This window comes from Delphinapterus leucas, chromosome 11, assembly GCF_059928025.1.
Source record: "Delphinapterus leucas isolate spDelLeu-1000000601 "Yukka" chromosome 11, BTC_Dleu_Yukka2, whole genome shotgun sequence".
Classification (NCBI taxonomy): Eukaryota; Metazoa; Chordata; class Mammalia; order Artiodactyla; family Monodontidae; genus Delphinapterus; species Delphinapterus leucas.
In genome coordinates, this window is record NC_143139.1 from 17,090,645 (window position 1) to 17,110,681 (window position 20,037).

Consider the following 20,037-nt stretch of genomic DNA (forward strand, 5'->3'; position numbering starts at 1 on the left):
ACACATCATTGGTATCTATATAATTCAATACAAATCTCGTATTTTAGAGAGGTTTTTTGCTGCAGTATCTGTTTCCAATGACACAAGGAGACTTCTTTATGAAGGAAGGTTTTCTCATATTATTCTTTCTCTACCCCCTGTATAATATAAGATTCTTAAGAGCAGTAGAATACCCAGTACATGGCCCAGCACATTGTAGAAACCCAATATTTGATAAGTCAAGCTGAATTTATCAAGTGATATATGAATAGGTCATAAGTAAACAAGAAAAATATAATTCTGTAGGATGTGCTTATTGAACTTAAGATAAAAGTTAAAACTGTAAATTTAACTCCTAATAAAGTTCTCAGCCTAAATTTTTTGTTAGAGGGATCTTCATCTTTAATCAATCTTGGAAGACAATGAAATGGAAAAGTTATAAGAGGAATCAACTATTTTTAACATCACATATAGACCTGTTTATCATCTTAGGGTATGTGTGTGTTTAGATGAATAAAGAAGAGATATTAATTTAAGTGTTCAATTCTAAACTACTGGGCAAATTTGTAGTAAGTTTTTAAGGATGGGAACTCTTCATTTTAAGGAAATGCAAAGGATTTTAGATGGTAGGATAAAAGTCTCAGAGTCAGGAAGATGATATTTTGTTGTTGTTTTCCGGGAGGGGACAAAAAGCACCTTATAAAAACCATATGTTCAGACATACAGATATTCTTAGTCACTGACTTTTGCTACTGAGGAAACTAAGCCTTCAGCATTGGCAGGAAGAAATTATTTTTATCTCCCCCACATGGTGCACTGACCCTCTACCTCCATCCTGGACTGCCAGCCTTCTATTTAAGAAGTAATAAGATAGGATGATTTTGGTTGATATACAGTGTTTCATGTGTAAAGACATTCAGAATAACCATATTTATATAATTACATTTCTTCTCTTACTTCTAGGATTCATAACCATACCAACTTTTGCATCTGGAGTGTTTACAGGAGGATATATCATTAAAAAATTCAAATTTACCTTGGTTGGAATTGCGAAATTTTCATTTTGTAGTCATATGTTGTCCTTCCTATTTCACCTATTAAATTTTGCGCTAATCTGTGAAAACAAATCAGTTGCTGGACTAACCTTGACTTATGATGGGTTTGTATATATATACATATCAATATACCAATAGCACAATATATAAACCATCTAATGTAAAAGAAAGTAAGGCAAACAAGGCAGATGGCAATTTTACTAAACTTTTAACTCAGAGAAATTTCAATTTACAAATTCTTAAAACGTTCATTTCTTAAGATCTCAAAAAGTCTTTTTTTTCCTTCCTTAAAGAAAAGCCATATAGTTTGTAATAGTAATAGTTATTATTTATGGGTGCTTACAATGAGTGATGGGTGCTTTTATCCCCATTTTATAGATAAGGAAAGCAAGGCTTAGAAAGATACACAGATTACATATCTAACAATGTTAAGATTCTGACTCAGATTTGAAGGTTTTTGACTCCAAAACTCTTAATCCTAACCACTATGATCTTGGGTGAATCATGAGAGAAATATAAATGACATTTTCCAAAAGTGACTGAACAATCTTTATCTGCAGTTAATTTTGATGTTTAACAATTATCTTTATAAGAAAACCAGTACACTGCACTCAATTCTCCTTTTTTGCAAGCTAATTCCGTTTCTTCTGGTATTGTCTTCATTAGCAGTAGAATTGATAAATACTCTATACATAATGGCATATTAGACCTAGAAAACTTTTACTTTTCATTATTATCACGCATTGTGCAGTATACCTAGTAATACAGTCTCTACCCCAAATCAAGGGCAAGATTCCTGTGCAGATTTCTCATCATCTCCTGAATATAGCCAACAATTTAAGTTTAGGAATGTTCACGTTCAAGCAACAAGCAAAGATCCTTGGATCACAGTTTAGTAACCAGGCTCCTTAGCACTGCTTATTGCTGGCTTTGGGCTTTGAAACTCTGGGTCTTATGAGGTGTCAATTTGAACCTGTCAAATCTTCCCACATTTGCTTACCTAAACATCATCCTATTCTTGGAGGCTTGCCAACTTAATCTTGAATTATCTCCCCATTCCCTCCTAATCCTGTTTGTTGTTGAATATTCCTATTGACCACCACTCACTCTGGTATATCAAAATACAGAGTACCTAGAACATTGAACTTTAGAGGGAAGAGAATCCTGGAGATTATGCAGCCCGACCCTCTTATATCCTCTTCCTTTGTTAGTTGAGACCTGGAGAAACTGTGGCTTGTTTGAAGTCATACAGTGACTCCAGAACGATGCTACTTCACAGCACAAGCATACAGGCTTTAACCTAAAGCCAGTTCCCTGAAACAAGCACAGTAACTGTGCTATCTATTCAAAAGAAGGCAGCTAGAGTTCTATGGGCTTTTTTCATTCAATAAAATTTCACTGAGTGCCTCCTTAAAGGTCAAAAAATTTATAGGATACCTCAGTGCCCTCATGGAACTCATAGTCTAAGTGATGGCTATTAACAGAATCAATATATTTAGCATTTATGAAATGTTAGTCACTGGGGTAAGTTTTTAGAGTATGAATTACTGTAGAGTTTCTCAGAATGTGGTCTGAGAATCTACAGGGGTCCCTGAGACTTTTGCAGATGGTCAACAAATTATATTTTTATATTAATACCAAGATAGTATTTTTCTTTTTCATTCTCATTTTCTAATGAGTATATAGTGATATTTTTTTTTCATTTTTATTTTATATTGGAGCATAGTTGAGTAACAATGTCATGTTAGTTTCAGGTGTACAGCAAAGTGATTTAGTTATACATATACATGTATTTATCCTTTTTCAAATTCTTTTCCCATTTAGGTTATTACAGAGTATTGAACAGACTTCCCTGTGCTTGTACAGAGATATTTTCTAAGGCTACAAGATGATGATAATATCAGTCTGTTGGCTAAGGATATGTGTGCTTGTGCATTCTCATGTACTAAATTTTTCTTATTATTAATCTCTAGTAGAGTATGTATATCAATAAGTAGAACCCACTTGAACAAAAAACCCTTGGGGTCCTCAATACTTTTCAAGAATCGACAGGCTGCTGGGAACAGAAAGTTTGAGAACAGCTAAATTAACTTTTTTCCAAAAAAAAATTCTATGAGGATTTATGACTTAACAAATGGCAAATCTAATTTTAGAAAGAGTAGTCACATTGCTGTGAAGTGGCAGACCTAATGTGAACACAGGACTGTCTGATTGCAATGTCCGGACTGAGTCATTAATCATTATGATAAATCACTCCCTGTCCATCGTGTGTCCCCAAGCAGGCTTAGGTATTAGATGCTTTCAGTAAAATCATTGATTACAGAATTTCTGAATCTACCTTCTTCTTCATGAAAATTACTTTCTCATTCAAAGATAATTTATCAAGATTTTTACCAAAAAACAAAAGAATAATTTAAAAAAATCTATAAGCAGAAAATTAATTATATGAATAATCCATTTAATAATTTTAGCCATATTATAAGATTATATTTTATAAATACAACGATGTTTCACAGTAAATCATTATAAACTTTGTTATGGTTTCATTAAAAAATCATATGAAGTTTTTCTAGTCTTTCTCAACTGATTCTATTATTCTTTTTTTTTTTTTTTGCGGTACGCGGGCCTCTCACTGCTGTGGCCTCTCCCGTTGCGGAGCACAGGCTCCGGACGCGCAGGCTCAACGGCCATGGCTCACGGGCCCAACCGCTCCACGGCATGTGGGATCTTCCCAGACCGGGGCACGAACCCGTGTCCCCTGCATCGGCAGGCGGACTCTCAACCACTGCGCCACCAGGGAAGCCTGATTCTATTATTCTTGATTTTTAAAAATTGATCCTTAAGGATTCTGCTTTGACCACGTTGAATCCTTTCCTTGTGTAGTTAAAATATAGATTAAAAAATTCAAACTAGTTAATTAACATTCACAGATTCATGAGACTTTACAGTGAGCTGGGAAGAACCTTAGTCTAATGCCATTACCCTACTGAACAGAAACCAATTCTCAGAAAACTGAAGTGATTTTTGAGGAATTTTTTGACAGAATCACAAAGACCTCTTGTCTATGTCTTACCTATCCTCTTTGGTTTCTTTTTTATGTTTTACTTTTTCTACATCATAAATCATGTCTGGGTAAAGATAAAGGGTGAAAAAGTTAATAAGCACTAAAAATAAACTTTGCCATTTTGGACAAGCAAAATATCTCTATTTAATTTAAAGACAACCCTTTCCCTTATTTCTCATCTCCTTTTCGTCTCTCCTCCTTCTTTTCCTTTCCCTCCCCTTCTCTTTTTGTCCTCCTCCTTCCTCCCTCTCCCCTCCTCCTCCTGCTTCTTCTTCTCCTTCTCCTTCTTCTTCTCCTTCTCCTTCTCCTTTCTCTTCTCCTTCCTCTTCTTCTTCTTTCTTCTTCTTTTCTCTCTTTCTGATATATGTCTATCATATATTTCCAGAAATAATCCAGTGGCATCTCATATAAATGTACCACTTTCTTATTGCAACTCTGACTGCAATTGTGATCAAAGTCAATGGGAACCACTCTGTGGAGACAATGGAATAACTTACATATCACCTTGTTTAGCAGGATGCAAATCTTCAAGTGGCAGTAAAAATTCTGTTGTGAGTATTATTTTTTACTTTCTTCTCCTTAATCAAAACTGCAGATTTGATTTAACTTACTTAAACTTTGATAATTACTTACCAAATGTTTCTACAACTAAGGTCACCAGTAAAAAGATAGAAAAAGATTCCCATTATTGCCTGTCATTGTGATGGCTGTGATGTGTAAACAAAGCCTCACATAAAATCCTGCTTGAGACACAAACAGGTTTTTCTGTTGCTTGAATTCTCATGAGATTACTCCCACCTTTTCTTCTTGCATTTATAAGACTATGACCTTTTGAAATTTAGAAACATTTATGATTTCTAGGAAGCACCTCATTTGACTAAAGGATATGATTCCCATTAGGTTGGAAGTACTTTACCCTTCAGATGCTAGGGGAAAATCCTGAGCCAACCCCTTGTCAATCTAGGTGCCTTTTCAGGACAACCATCTATATGCAATCTTGCATATAGATTCTGGAGAGTTTATCTTGAGGCTCAATACCCTTTTGACTTTCCAAGAAATTAATCAAGGCTTCATGCTCACTTGACTGTCCAATTTTTGGCTTCCAATTTTGATTTTTTTCAAGGTTGGCACTTTTCCTATGCAGGATAACTTAATATTCTGCTTACCTATTGCTAACATCTCCCATAGAAGTGCCACTGTCTTCTTCACTCAAAATATCCCCTTCCATGCAAATTATGAGTTCTCCCCAATCCCCCAAGTAACTTCCAATAGCTGGGCATCAGATATGGTGTTCTCTATTCTACTTCCAATCCACTGAATAACTCACAAAGTTGGGGACCCATTTCCTGGGCCCTTTTCCTATCACCAATATTAGCAATATTATCAGCTATGATCATTGCTCTCTACCACATCCTCCTGTCTTTGATTTTCAAACTTTACCATCATTTTCTTGCCCATAGTCCTACTAACTGCATTAATGAAGGTCACTGAGAACTTTTTGAAGAACCTAGATTCTTTGAAGCTGAGTCATAAATTTGCACAAAAATGGCCCAAAGACTATACTTAAAAACCCATATCTCATATGCATGGCTATAGTGCCTTTCATTGAGAGTGCCCCGTTTAATCTATGGTCCCACCTTGTCCATGCGTGAAGGGCTGGAAGAGACATGATGTTAGAATCCTAAAGAGAGCTCTGTCTACTATGGAGACATCATCTTCTTAATACTTTACCATTTAGGGACCACTGCGGAGTTCTTTTACCAAATTCTTAGTAATAAGTCATCCCTTCTTAATCACTCAAAATAATGCCCTTTGTACTTAAGTTTTGTTTTATTGGCTGATAGGCTTGCTACATAAAGAATTTCTCCATACAATTCTTAGTAAAAAAAAAGTAAAGCTTGGTCATCAGATAAGTATGAATTCAAATTCTTCCCCAGTTCCTCCTTCAGTAATTGGTCTTTAGCATTAATGGGTTCAAATTTCCCTTAAACCTTAGTTTAGCCTAGACTCAGAACAGAATTTATTAAAGCCATCTAGCTACATAAACTGCCTGCCAAATTAAATTTCTAAAATCATTTGTTCCTAAATTTTCTCCAGCTGTGTTCTAACCTTTAGGGTATTCTGTTGTGTTGAACCTCTCTGGTAATGGCATCAACTATCCTATAATCTGTCATTATGCAATCAGATGTTGTATTTGCTGGCCAAAGTGGAATTCTAGCATCCGTGCCTGGTCCCTTCTGCCCTGGACTTTGCCCCATTCGAATGGGTGGTTCTCGACCCAGGTTTGACCCCTCCAAAACTACTATATTTTCTGGATTCCCTAGGCAATCCTACCCAGGGAGTGTCACTAACACTCTGTAGAGATTGTTAAAGAGAGTAAGTAGGTGTGCTATAGAAAATAAAAGTGAGTGGTAGAGAAATATTTAAACATTTTATATTGATGAGAAAATAATTTACAGTTTCAGACATTACTTTTTTTCTATTCTTTCCAAATTTTTAATTTAGGGATGTATGAAAAGTTAATAGTAAATTACATTTTCTTGTCTATAAAGGAATCCAGGAAACTATTTTGCCTTTCAATTCTTCAACAACTGTATTGTTAGAATGTTTTCTTTAAAAACTGTAAATATTTTAGCTTAGATGAGTGAGATGTCTTTAAATATAATAGAATATATTTATAGCCCAGTCATATTTTGTAAATATATTCTGTCATATTTCAAAAACTATTTTTCAGATGTTTCATAACTGTAGTTGTGTGGAAGTAAATGGTTTCCAGAGCAGAAATAACTCAATGAAGTTGGGTGAATGCCCCAAAAATGATCAATGTACAAGAAAATTTTATGTTTATATAGTAGTGCAAATATTTATCTTTTTTTCTTCTGCATTGGGAAGCACCTCAAATATCATGCTGGTTTTTAAGTGAGTATTACTTTTTAAAAGCATTTTTACATAGACTATAAACACACCTAATAATGTGCATATTTTTCCATAATATATTTGGAACCCCAATTCATATTTTGTTACATTTAAATTTTCTAAGAGTGCATTTTCTTAGGATTACTGTGATATTTCACTGCCATAATTACTAATAATTTTGCCTTGACCTTTGCCACTACAAAATCTAGATTCCGTACTTTCTCCTCTTAATGAGAATTTTAAGACAGAGACTGATCGACAACTGCCTCAAAGTGAAAGAATCCCCGTTGTGATTCTAAAAGAACTTCTCATTTTGAGATGCCTTATACCCTGTTGGTCCTGTCAGAGTGAATCACCTATTGATTCCATTGAAAAAAAAAACTGGGGAACCAGATCACATAATATAAACAGTCTATGATATTCCAAAGTTTTTAATCCTAGTTAAAAGAATGGCTTTTGACCTAGTCTCTCAAATACCCTCGTAGAGAAAAGAAAAATACATGAGCAATATTCGTTCTTTTCCTCACTGATTAGACAAATATTTAGACCACACTTGGTGAAGAATACTCCATGGTGAATAAAACAGATAAACTACCTGTTCTCATACAGTTTAGAGTGTAACAGGAAAGACTTATGTAAGGCAAATAAGCTTAAAAATAAACACATAATTACAAACTGTCGTTAGTACTACTAAGAAAAAAAGAGTGCTATTAAAGGGAATAAAAAGGAAAAACAAATTTAGGATTGAGGTGAGGAGCTGTGAGGAAGACTGAGAAAATACTTCTCAAAAACAGTGGCACAATCTAAAGGTCTAGAGGGTATGTTAAAGTTAGCAAGTGAAGAACTTTACAGGGAGAGGGGCTATATGCCAATGCTTCAAGGCAGGAAAGAACTGATGTGTTTGAGGAGTGAACAGAAGCCAGTTGGTTGGAACATACTGCGTGAGACAGATGGCACAAGGTAAGACTGCAGGGTTAGGAAGTGAGTAGGTAATACAAGGCCTGTTGGTGAAGTTAATCATTCAATCACCTAAAAGTGAAAGCATGTAAAGACTTGCATGTAGGTATTAAAATATATATGTGTAAATATGGTGATCTGGGTTAACCTCTAGTTATACTTTTAAGACATAAGTAGTTAGCAACAGGTTCACGGTCAGCCAACAGCATGACTTAGAAGGGAAAGAAAACAAATATATTAATGTTTTTTAAAATGAGTTTAAAGCTATAAACTGAGACTACAGTTGTTTAAATTCCACAATGACCCTTAAATCTTGTCAAATTATTTATAGTAATTTATTCCACAGATAAAGCTCTACCTTACCATAAAATACTGTCTACTCAAAAGGAGAAGCTTTCCATATTTGCCAAATTACAGATTCATTAAATTACAGGAAGTTGTCTCAAAACTCCAAATTAGCTTGCATCTCAACAAGTCTTGGCTTCTTAATTTAAAATTTTTCATGAGGAGAGCGAGAATTTTAGAGAAAACTGTTACAACATTGATGATAATTTTATCTTAATAAGAAAGTGATAAGATCAACATTGCCATTTATCAAAAACATTTATTGATTTCTCACCAACCTTCGATTTTATTGAAAGAGAATTTTTGTGAGGCAGACTGTGGAATAAAAATATAAACTTCAGTCTATTAATGATTCCCCAATGCTTACATCATAAGGCTATTATTAAAACTAGACTAAGCAGGAGTGTTGATATTTACACATTCAGTATATATGTTAGGCACGGTTCTAGGGACCACGGATGGAACTGTGAACAAAAGTGATAAGGGCTCTCCTTTCATTAGCTTTCATTGGGGTGAGGGATGGGAGAGTGGATGGGTGTAGGAGAAGAAACAATAAATAAATAAGCATGTAAATACACACAAAAAAGAAGTGTTAAGCATTAGGAAGAAAAAATCAGAGTAAAAATATAGAAAAGGTAATAAAATTTTAATGCTTGGAAATACAGATGACAGGAATGAGGAAGGAATTCTTGTACTATTCTTGCAACTTTTCTGCAAGAATAATTAATTTCAAAAACTTTTTTCGAAATAATTTCAAAAGCATTTTTTTACAACACTGTTTTAAAGAAATGGTAGTTTCAGACTGTTCCCTCCCAAGAATTTGAAAGCTCAACCAACTCTGTGAATCTTTAAAAATTGGACAGGAGTTATAGAAGACGACTCATCATAAGAGCCCCTTTCCTCTTAGTAAAAGCCACCCTCTCTGCAAGAACAGTTAAGTTGTGAAGAAATCCACATATTATAGAATAATTGAGGCTAAAGCTATGATCTGGATGTGCATGATAAACAACCTACTTCACTTCTACAAAGTGTGGTTAGTCTACCAAGTGCTTTTCTGGGGCTTTTATTCAATCACCTGTCTGAGCCATTGAAAGAGATGGATCACCAAACTAGACTACAACATTCCATGAGCATCTGAACCTCCAGCCTCACTAGGTCAACGGCCTGCATCTCCAGTAAAATGCAATTAGCTAATCACCATGCATCCAAAAAAATTAAACATTAAGAAGCCTAACAGCCAAGTCTATAGTACATTGCTCAGGCCCTTGGCAGAGCCCTCCATCACTAAATTCTGGTGAGGAAGGAGGCGCACTTCATCTTCACTAACTAGGGTTTTAATTACCCTCTGTCTCTGCAAATTGCAATGGCAGGGTCTGCTTTAGGATCCCCATTCCACTGTCACCACAGCCTGACTTGATGTTCCCCCAGTGTGGGAAAGGGGAGACCATAGATGAGAATAACCTGATGAGGAAAAAAGAAAGGAAAAAAGAAAAGCCAAGAAAGAAGAGGGGGTGGAGAAGCTGTACTAATTCAGATACCTTCCATTGAAAGTCATTTGATGAGACCTGAATAAAGATTGAGGGTACAAATCATGCAGATATGAACAGGTGAAGAGCAATCCAGGGAAGGTAGCAATGGAGGTAAAAGTCCTGAGGTGGAACATACTTGACATGTACAAGACCAGGAGGACTGTACGAAGAAGAAAGAGGTAAGAAGTACAATGAGAGAGCAGGCAGGCATGGTGCAGATAACACAGACCCTATGGATCACAGTAAAGACTTTGGAGTTTACTCTCATTGCATTAAGAAGCCAGCAGAGAGATCTGAGCAGTAGAATTATACAACTATCTTATCCAATTAGAAGATCACTCTGGCTGTTGGGTGGAAAATATGTCTTTGGGAGGCAAGAACAGAATCAGGGGAAACAGAAGGCTGCGATAGGAGGTGCTTTTTGTGGAGAATCCATCCTGAGAAATGTTGATCAAAGTACAGAGCTGATCACTATCAGATTGAGGTAGGACCCACGCTGCGGTGACCAATGCTTTACATGATAAAAATGTGTGCGTGTGTGTGTTGAGAGTGTGTGTGTAAGTATGAGCATGAGGGTCTGTAAGTGTGCATCCATGTGAATGTAGCAGTGTGTGTGATTGTCACTGTATATGTGTGTATGTGTGTTGTGTGTCATTATATCACATAAGTCTATCATTTCCACTGAGTTGTCTAAGATTTCAAGTTCCCTTTCAGGAAGATATTATCACTATCCCCAAGTCCGCTCAATTCTCCTACACACTAGCCCTCTCCCTGGGTAAAAATACAAGTTGATAACAAACATCTCAATTTTGCCTCTATCGCATCCAGCTTGTAAGCCAAAATACACCCTTTAAAAAATCAACTGCAATGAAAAGTGACACTTCAGGCACTTGTCACAGAGAATTCAACCAGGAACAAACTGCATTCTCTCTCTTCCCAAAAGCTCTTTTAAGAAATCTGATATTTGAGAGAGACAGCTAACTGGACTAGTTAACTGTCATGGCTGATTCCCTCATGACAATTTCCTCAGGGAAGAACTCACCTCTTTGAATAACATGACCTCATCTACTTACTGGCATGGCTTCACTGCCCTCAAGGATAGTGTTTTGTGTCCTCAGCTCGGCTAGTGGAAGTGTCCCTGCCTTTTGCAAAAGCAGAGAAAAAACCCTTTCCATTCATTTTCTTTCTTAATACATAACTCTGCTGTGTTTTATTTTTATTATGCTATGTTTAATTTTTTATTCTGTTTACTTTTATAAGCTTTCTTGAATACTTTTGAGAATATCACTCAAGGGTAGCTCTCCTACAAGGCTTAAAGGGCAATTTTGTGTAAAGAAAATTGAGGTTTAGAGGGCTAGCTTATTACATTGTATCCTCACAACACACAAGATAAGTCTACTTAGCAGATAAGGAAACTGAGGCTAAGAGAGGTTGAATGACTTATCTAAGGCATTTAGTTACTATAAACATGATTTATCTCTTTATATCAATAACAAAGACTAGCACAGAGTCTCCTAGGAGGCACATGGCAAATGTTTGTTGAATGACTAAATTTACTTATCTCCGAACACATACAGTCATTCAAGAAAAAACTAAACCTTTGTATCAGTTAATTCAATATTTCAGTAAAAACAGAACTTCTGAGCCTCAGTCACCCTCCCCCATCTTGCCACTACAGTCAGATAATTTATTTTGCTTGATATGTATTAGGTTATTACAGAGTTGGTTGTATCATCAGCTCATTGAACACAGAAATATGGAATTGTGGAAATAACTTTCTAAATGCAAAAGTGAGTTAAATTTTGAGAGGATACAAGTGTATTTTCTACCTTTAAAATGACATTTAAATACACTAGACAGTAGAATACAGATATCTTTTTTGACCTTCCTGGTTATATTATGTAGTTTATGAATCATATTAGTCAACTTTTCTGTTAACGGCAATGATAGAAATGAAGTAGTAAAAAGAGTTCTGCTCAGACCAAGACCTACATAAAAGTATTTGCTCTCTCATATGGCAGGTGTCAATGGAATAGATCACACGAAATCCCTGTCTTCATAGATATCATAAAGTCTATTCCAACCACTATCTCAGGATTTCCTAAGGATCAAATGTGGAAATGTTTGTAAAACTGTCTTGAAATTGTACCACACTGAATAAGTAAAGAAATAAGAACTGTTAATATCATTCAGATGTTTGCCTTCTAAAACAACTGAAAATATAACTTTAAATAATATCTGCTCTTCACTTGAGGATTTTCATTAGATCATGAAGAACAACACTGAGAAATGCTTTAATATTTAGCTCAATCTGGTATTTTAGAGATGCTTAATGTTGCTTTGCCTTTATCTTATTTCAGAAATGTTGAACCTGAACTGAAATCACTTGCCATGGGTTTCCATTCACTAACTATTCGAACACTAGGTATGATAAATATGTAGATGGTAAATTCCAGGTATAAATGTTCATGTCAAAGATCAAAGACTGAATGTAACTGATTTCCAATTATCAGAAAGTTTCTTTAAAAAGGTATAAGTAAAATATCATTTTAATGTTTGTGGTAAATGAAAAATAATGAGATAAAGGAGAACTAAATGACCTAAAAGAGAATTTCATTGTCAGTTCTATTTAGAATCAATCTGTAAGAACAAGGCATCATCATAGTTGTATTGTATCCTTTCTAAAACAAAGATCAGTGGTCTCCAAGAATTTAATTTAAGACTTAGGAATATTTCTTCCCATATGCAGAGTGCAGGACCTTCCTTCTATGCTGAGGGGGGTAATGCCCAAAACAGCTCAGGAGACCTGGGAGATTGTGCAAAACAACAGATGAGGACTTTCACAGTCCCTCAGACTAGTTCTCTAAGGCTGGGGCAGATAACCTTTAATAGAAATTTAAAATGCAGAAGGGAATGGGTGTTACTGAACTCAGGTCTGGCTGTTCCCTGTTCAAAAGCCAATATTTGAGAGGCAAGTGTTGGTAGAAAGGAAAGTTGCTTTAATCAGAAAAACCAGCAATCTAGGGAGAAGGCAGACTCATCCCAAAACCATCTCTGAAGATTCTGCTCAGCCATGATAGTTTTTAAAGGGAAAAAGGGGAAATAGTCTCAGTTAATTATTAAGGCAGGAGGTCAGATTCCTCATCATTTTTTCACTTCATGCAGACCTGCTGACTACTCCTGATCTTCCTTTGGATGCTATCTTGCCCATGTGGTCTACTTGCAAGTTTGCTAAGGGGGCACTAGGGATAGAGAGTCAATCATTTTTTAATTACTTAATTCTTCATTCCTACTCCTTTTAATCTAGGAAAAGAATCAACAGGTTAGGCAAGGCATGGTGTGCATTAAGTAGAGCACAAGTCAGGAGTTAGATTAAATGTTACCTAGTGATCTGTTTTTTATAATTAAGGTTTAAGGGGAACAGAAATAGACAAACAGAAAAGGAGCAAAAGAGCTGCTTGTCAGACATCATTCCATTCCATGGGATTAGGGATGAAAGTCCATCTTCTATAATTTCATGCCGACATAGGGCACTGTATTCTTAAAGTGGAAGATGTCGACATGGATCTGTAGTATCTTTTTGCTGATAATTTTAGAGGCCCACCTACATATACAGGCAGAGTAAACTACAACTATTTTGATGCCCACAAAATATAGATTTTCATGAGCAATAATGTTAATCCCATTATCTGAAGCCAGTTCTTGGAATTGTGCTAGCCATAGATGGAGCAGCTTATGGCATGGCTATAGGCTGGTCATTAGGCGGTTAGCTTTTTCTCTTTGGTGGCAGTTATGGTATCTGCAACACAACTCAGGGATGTACATCAGACACTGGAAAGATTCTGTGACTCTGCTGTCCTAATCATTAACTGCTTGAGCTTGCTCTTTTGTGACTCAGGAAGGCCTGGGAGACTTCATCTTTTCTACAAACAAGAGGCAGGGGACATGGAGGGACCTTTGTACTTGCAGGGGCCCGCAGGGTTCTGCTTGGTTTCATGGGAACTAAAATTCTAGAACTGAGCATCTTAGAATGGGGAGTGCTCTGAATGAAAGAAAGCTAGGAAGTTGTGTTTTGTTGTTGCTGTCAAATAGTAATACTATAGAATCTAGAGGCTAAAGGCCTATTTCTAAATATTCAGATGAGGTGATTAGTACAAGATTTAGAAAATTATCCTTTTCTCTTTGTTGCCATTTGCCATTTATACCATACAGTTTCCTGTTGGTAGCTTAACAACTTCTAACCTAACCCCTGTGCTACTGCTTTTTAAGACCTGTTAACATTATATGCTTATTCCTGGGAAGTAGGAAAAGGACATGACTGCTCTAGGAACTGGGGTAGGCAACTGATCATGGCCGGGAGGCAACCACCGATGGCTGAAAGAAAAGGAAATGGGAGGGTGTCAATCCTTGGGACTCTTGCAAGCAAAAGAAAGAAGCATAACTATGGCCAAGTTACAATGGAGCAGGTGTCCAACAAGTATATTTGGGAGAAAATCACAGATCCTCAAAGGTAAAAGGAGAAAATATAAAAGGTATGGGAGAGAAGAAGATGGAGGTACTGTAGGATGATAAGGGCTGTGAGTGAGCTACAAAGGGCTAAGAGTTCTAAAGAGGATAGTTATTTCCAGCTGGCAGGAATAGTGCAAACTTTATGGAAGAGGATCATATAGTTGGAATCATACCGTAAGTAGTTTTTCAGACTGCCTTCTTTCAGTTAGCTATGTGCATTAAAGTTTCTACCTTGTCTTTTGTAGCTCTCTGTCCAATCCTGGCAGTTCCTCTAGATCCAATGGAGATGCCTCACTCCTAGAATCTAAGCTATAAAAGTTAGCAGATAGAAAGAGAATTTGGGGAGCTAGTATTCCTTCTGATATGCTGAAATGAGATTGAGAATAGAAGAAGTTCCTCTAGAGACGTAAAATAGAAAAAAAGGAATTTTGCTATTCTGATTTTGAGCATCCTATTTTGATACGTCCAGTATATGGCCCAATGGAATCTAACTCTTCTAGGGGAGAAATACATACTGAGGACCAAATGTCCAGTCACAAACAACTGTCTGAACACAATGTAAATTGTGGAAGGTATATTAAACTGAAACAGGTATTTGGAAAACAAGTTATCTGAAGTTTTAAATTTTCAATAATATAAGACCAAGTTTGTTACCTGAAACATTTAATTCATTAAGTTTGATCAAACCAGTGCTATTTTTATATAAGAAAAATGAATTGTTGGCACATAGTTTTCATTTTTCAAAGGAATGGCTTAGATTTGTAGAAACCTGTGAATTCCTAATCCAGTAACAGTTCTCCTCAGATATATTCGTCTCAGACACCAGTTCCTTGACATTCTAAGATTTCTCACTCTCAGAAGATTGAGACTGATTAAAAGTAAATGAAATTGGCAAAACTGTAAACTATGAATCACTACCATTTTTATGTAACAATATAAAATTTGAAAATTAGCATATCTATAAAATCTGGTCAAGTTACTAATACTTAGAATTAGGAGTCAATGTCAGAGTTTATTAAAATAGCAGTAAAAGCAGATGGGCACTTCTGCTATAAGACAACATGTGTGTTCCTGAAAATCCTCAAATTCTGCAAAATCATACACTACAAATAAAAACTGGGTTAGGTACAGGCCACTGAAGAAACCTAGGCATCATTATGATCAGAACATCAACAGAAGCAAAATTCAGCACCACAGGCCCTTGGACAGCCCAGGCTGCTTCAGGAGGTATTAAAAATGAATACAATCGGGCTTCCCTGGTGGCGCAGTGGTTGAGAGTCCGCCTGCCGATGCAGGGGACACGGGTTCGTGCCCCGGTCCGGGAGGATCCCGTGTGCCGCAGGGCGGCTGGGCCCGTGAGCCATGGCCACTGAGCCTGCACGTACAGAGCCTGTGCTCCGCAATGGGAGAAGCCACAACAGTGAGAGGCCCGCGTACCGCAAAAAAAAGAACACAATCAATGGAGAAAAAATGCTTCATGACTCCAAGAAGGTGGGAGTGGAGCCCTGAGGCCAAAAAAAAAAAGCACAGCCTACCAGGAGCCTAGCACTCAGTGAAGCTGGGCCTGTGCTTCTCTGGGGAGGAAGTCCTAGTGTTGACATTCACCGTTTTTTTTTTTTTAAGATTTTTTTTTTAGATGTTGGGGGTAGGAGTTTATTAATTAATTAATTAATTATTGCTGTGTTGGGTCTTCGTTTCTGTGTGAGGGCTTTCTCTAGTTGTGGCAAGCGGGGGCCACTCTTCATCGCGGTGCACGGGCCTCTCACTATCGCGGCCTCTCTTGTTGTGGAGCACAGGCTCCAGATGCGCAGGCTCAGTAGTTGCGGCTCACGGGCCTAGTTGCTCCGTGGCATATTGGATCCTCCCAGGCCAGGGCTCGAACCCGTGTCCCCTGCATTAGCAGGCAGATTCTCAACCACTGTGCCACTAGGGAAGCCCCCACCTTTTAATTTACTTAAAAATAGAGTTGAAAAATCTCTTGCCTTTGCAGCAATTGAGCTGAGAGATTTTCCCTTTCCCTGTGAAGTTATAACTCTACTCCTGCTATTCTAGCTGTCCTTGCCTAAGAAAAATTACATATGAACCAATATAACTTCTATGTTTTACTGACAACATTCTCCTTTTTACCAACCAGGCTTAATTGGCATTATAAGAAGAACAATGTACAGGCATATAATCTTCCTTCTTCCCTATATGTGTTGGCATGGTGAGGGTAGATAAAAGATGTCTATGCTATTGTATGTGATTTGAGCTTTGGAGATTCCTCATAATCTTGATTCTTGAGTAGAGTTAGGCCAAATCAATGGACAAGTGCTCCAAAATTTTGTTTTTCAAAATTTTTAATTTCTACATAATCCAAATATTTCAGAGTGGAATATCACTTTTTCCTTTGAAATATGTTCCTTGGGTTGACATCTTCTCATCTTATGTTGCAGGAGGAATTCCAGCTCCTATATATTTTGGGGCTCTGATTGATAGAGCTTGTATGAAGTGGTCTGTCAACAACTATGGGAAGCAAGGGTCTTGTCGGATATACAATTCCACATTATATGGGTAAGTTGTCATAAATATATTTCATTAATTGATTTTTTCCTTTGACTATGTTAATTACTAAAGAATGAGATATTTTCAGTGTAATAATAATATTAGGAATTATAGCTACCATTTAATAAACTTTGTAAACAACTAAAAGTTATAGAATTAATTCCATTCAGTTAAACCTAATAATTGTTCAAAGTATCTTTTGCATAAAGCTTCTCAACATTTAGTTAATAACGTTATGAGGCGACTGCTTCCCAACCTACCAGGTCAGTGGTCATCAATCTTTCCTGCTCATTATAATCACCTGAGGACCTTTAAAAAATATTAATTTATTTTTTTCCTTTTTTGGCTGTGCCATGCAGCTTGCAGGATCTTAGTTCCCCAACCAGGGATTGAACCCGCACCCTTAGCAGTAAAAACATGGAGTCCTAACCACTGGACCACCAGGGAATTCCCCAAAAATGCTAACTTCTATTTTGAAATACTTACTTCAATTTTGATTTAATTGGTCAGGGGGTGTGGCCTGGGGAATGGGAGTTTTAAAATCTCCTTATGTGATTCTTATGTTCAATCAAAGCTGAGAATCCTTGGACTAGACCATGTGTACTAGGTAATTTTATGTGGCTTTGTGAAAAATTTTCAGTAGACCACAGGGCAGGGCTTCGTAGACAGCAAGCCTATAAGGTAAACATTGGCTCCTGGTTCAATACAAATGGATTCAATCTGATTATCTCACAGTCAGTTCATTTCCTTTATAATCTGTTCTCATTACACATGAACTAATCTGTCTCTGAGAAAGTTAAACATTCCAAATATACCTTATTTTACGGATAGCACTTGGGCAGATCGTGAACCATCCTTAGTTTCTGTGGGTTAATAGTCCTTTAAAAATAATCACAAACTTCTTATGCTCCAATCAAAAGAATCACTGAAATTGCTACTTCAATGTTTTTATGTAAGATTTCAAACATCATTTTTTAAAGGCCTTCTGCATACTGAAGAGCAACACTGTGAAGTGTTTTCCAAGTAAAAACTGACTTTTTTTCTCTTTTCACAGAAATACTTTCTTTGGCTTGACTACAGGCTTAAAACTCCCAGCTCTTGTTTTATATGTTGTATTAATTTCTGTTATGAAGAAAAAATATCAAAGAAAAGATATCAAGACATCAGAAAATGAAAGAAAATCCGTGAACGAAGCGAATTTAGAACCGTTAAGTAGTGATGCCGCAGTGGACCATGAAACACATATTTAAGGGGAGAAAAAAAATTCTTCTGCTGCTGTGTTTTCAACTAACATTGTATTAATTGAGTAGGATGTTATTTTTGAGCAGTTCCTGGTCCCTTCACTGACAATTTTCACATTCTATACTAATGATGGAACAATGAATCACCTATGAATTTATGACAATGAAACAAACTATAAATGGGAAAAAATGGGAGTACTCATTGTTAAGGTGTGGCTATGCATTTGTGGTTAAGATTAGAATATATGATCCATACAAATTTAAAGTGAAATGTATGGTTAATATGTAATAGAAGAAAATGTATTTGCTCAGGTAATTGTAACGCAATAAAACCGGTGACTAGAAGATAGGTAGACGTGAAAAAGGAAGAGAGAAATTAATAGTCTAAATAAGAAGAAAAGCTTAATACCTTTCTTTTTAAAACAAGAACCAAAACCAGTTTGGACTATGTTACTCAAGCCTGAAGTCTAGTATGATGGAGGGCTTATGCTATCGTGACATCTGTCATTCATGTGTTAAGTCATATATTTCCCAGACCTTATTAATTTCTAATTTGACTATCAGCACTTGATACATCTTCTTCCAACCTCTCATTAAAATACTGCTGAAGAAATAGAACTAATAGAAAATTTCCAAGCTGCAACTGTCAGACAACGTATTACAGAATGTGTTAAGTTTCTTTCAAGCCCATGGATATGGATTAAGAAACGCTGACATTAACCTGAGAAAGCAAAGCCCATTTAAAAGATGTGTCTTCATTTTGTTTGTCTGCTCTCTGGCAGAAATGGAGTCTGCACCAAATCATTTACCAACTCTCTCTCAATTGCATGGCTTTTTGTGTGTTTCTGTTTGGTGCACAGAGATCTTTCACACCCTCACAAGTAGGATAAGAAGTAGAGTGAATGAGAACAAATATTTGAATACTGCATTTGCTAGTGATGGCAGCTTTATTATAGTGAATGCTAAAGTTGTAGTTTTTATTCTGAATGGCAAAAAAAAAAAAAATTCGGGTCATCAGATTCAACTGTGAAACACTTTTTTAAAAGAAACCACAATCATACACCCACATGAGATTCTGATTCAAAACATTTGTGATACAGCCAGGACATCTCCTTTAAAAAAAAATTCACATAGAGCCCTTGATAAAGAGACAAAAAAACAAGCCACATGACAGGAGAAGATGTTCCTGAGTATACCAAAGTCACACAACATGAATGCTTGCTACAATCTTGGAATTACACTGGAAGTTATATATATTAACCTATTCTCAAACAGTAAACCTGAGAAAAGATTCATTAATCACAAAAGCAGAAATTTGGAAAAATCACCCACAGCTGGTTGATGGGTCTGATGGGATCTTGTATCATTAAAAAAAAAGACAGAAAATTACAGAGCTGTGTTTTAAAACATTGCAAAGAAAATAAAGGCACTATCTTGAATATTTATTTCTTTACCAATTATCGAATGTCAAAAATCTGACAGGTAAAATGAAATATGACAGTAAACAAAAACAAAGAATTACACTATCTCATGGAGCGCTTTACAATGGTGTGTTAGTTTCTGTTTTATAACAAAGGGAATCAATTATACATATACATATGTCCCCATATCTCTTCCCTCTTGCGTCTCCCTCCCTCCCACCTTCCTTATCCCATCCCTCTAGGTGGTCACAAAGCACTGAGCTGATCTCCCTGTGCTACGCGGCTGCTTCCCACTGGCTATCTATTTTACGTTTGGTAGTGTATATATGTCCATGCCAATCTCTCACTTTGTCCCAGCTTACCCTTCCCCCTCCCCATATCCTCAAGTCCATTCTTTAGTAGGTCTGTGTCTTTATTCCCATCTTGCCCCTAAGTTCTTCAGGACCTTTTTTTTTTTTTTTTAGATTCCAAATATAT

The 20,037-nt window shown here is 36.5% G+C and overlaps 1 protein-coding gene across 1 annotated transcript in view; it reads left to right on the forward strand.

The window, feature by feature from the left end:
• Positions 1–19,829, forward strand: part of LOC111176828 (solute carrier organic anion transporter family member 1B3-like) — a 55,802-nt gene extending 35,973 nt beyond the window's left edge. Inside the window, exons 9-14 of the mRNA XM_022577729.2 lie at positions 943–1,138; positions 4,484–4,649; positions 6,833–7,017; positions 12,206–12,270; positions 16,790–16,907; positions 17,953–19,829. Coding sequence (XP_022433437.2) covers positions 943–1,138; positions 4,484–4,649; positions 6,833–7,017; positions 12,206–12,270; positions 16,790–16,907; positions 17,953–18,148 — 926 coding nt within the window. The 3' untranslated portion in view covers positions 18,149–19,829. The remainder of the gene's footprint in view (positions 1–942; positions 1,139–4,483; positions 4,650–6,832; positions 7,018–12,205; positions 12,271–16,789; positions 16,908–17,952) is intronic.
• Positions 19,830–20,037: the final 208 nt, after the last annotated feature.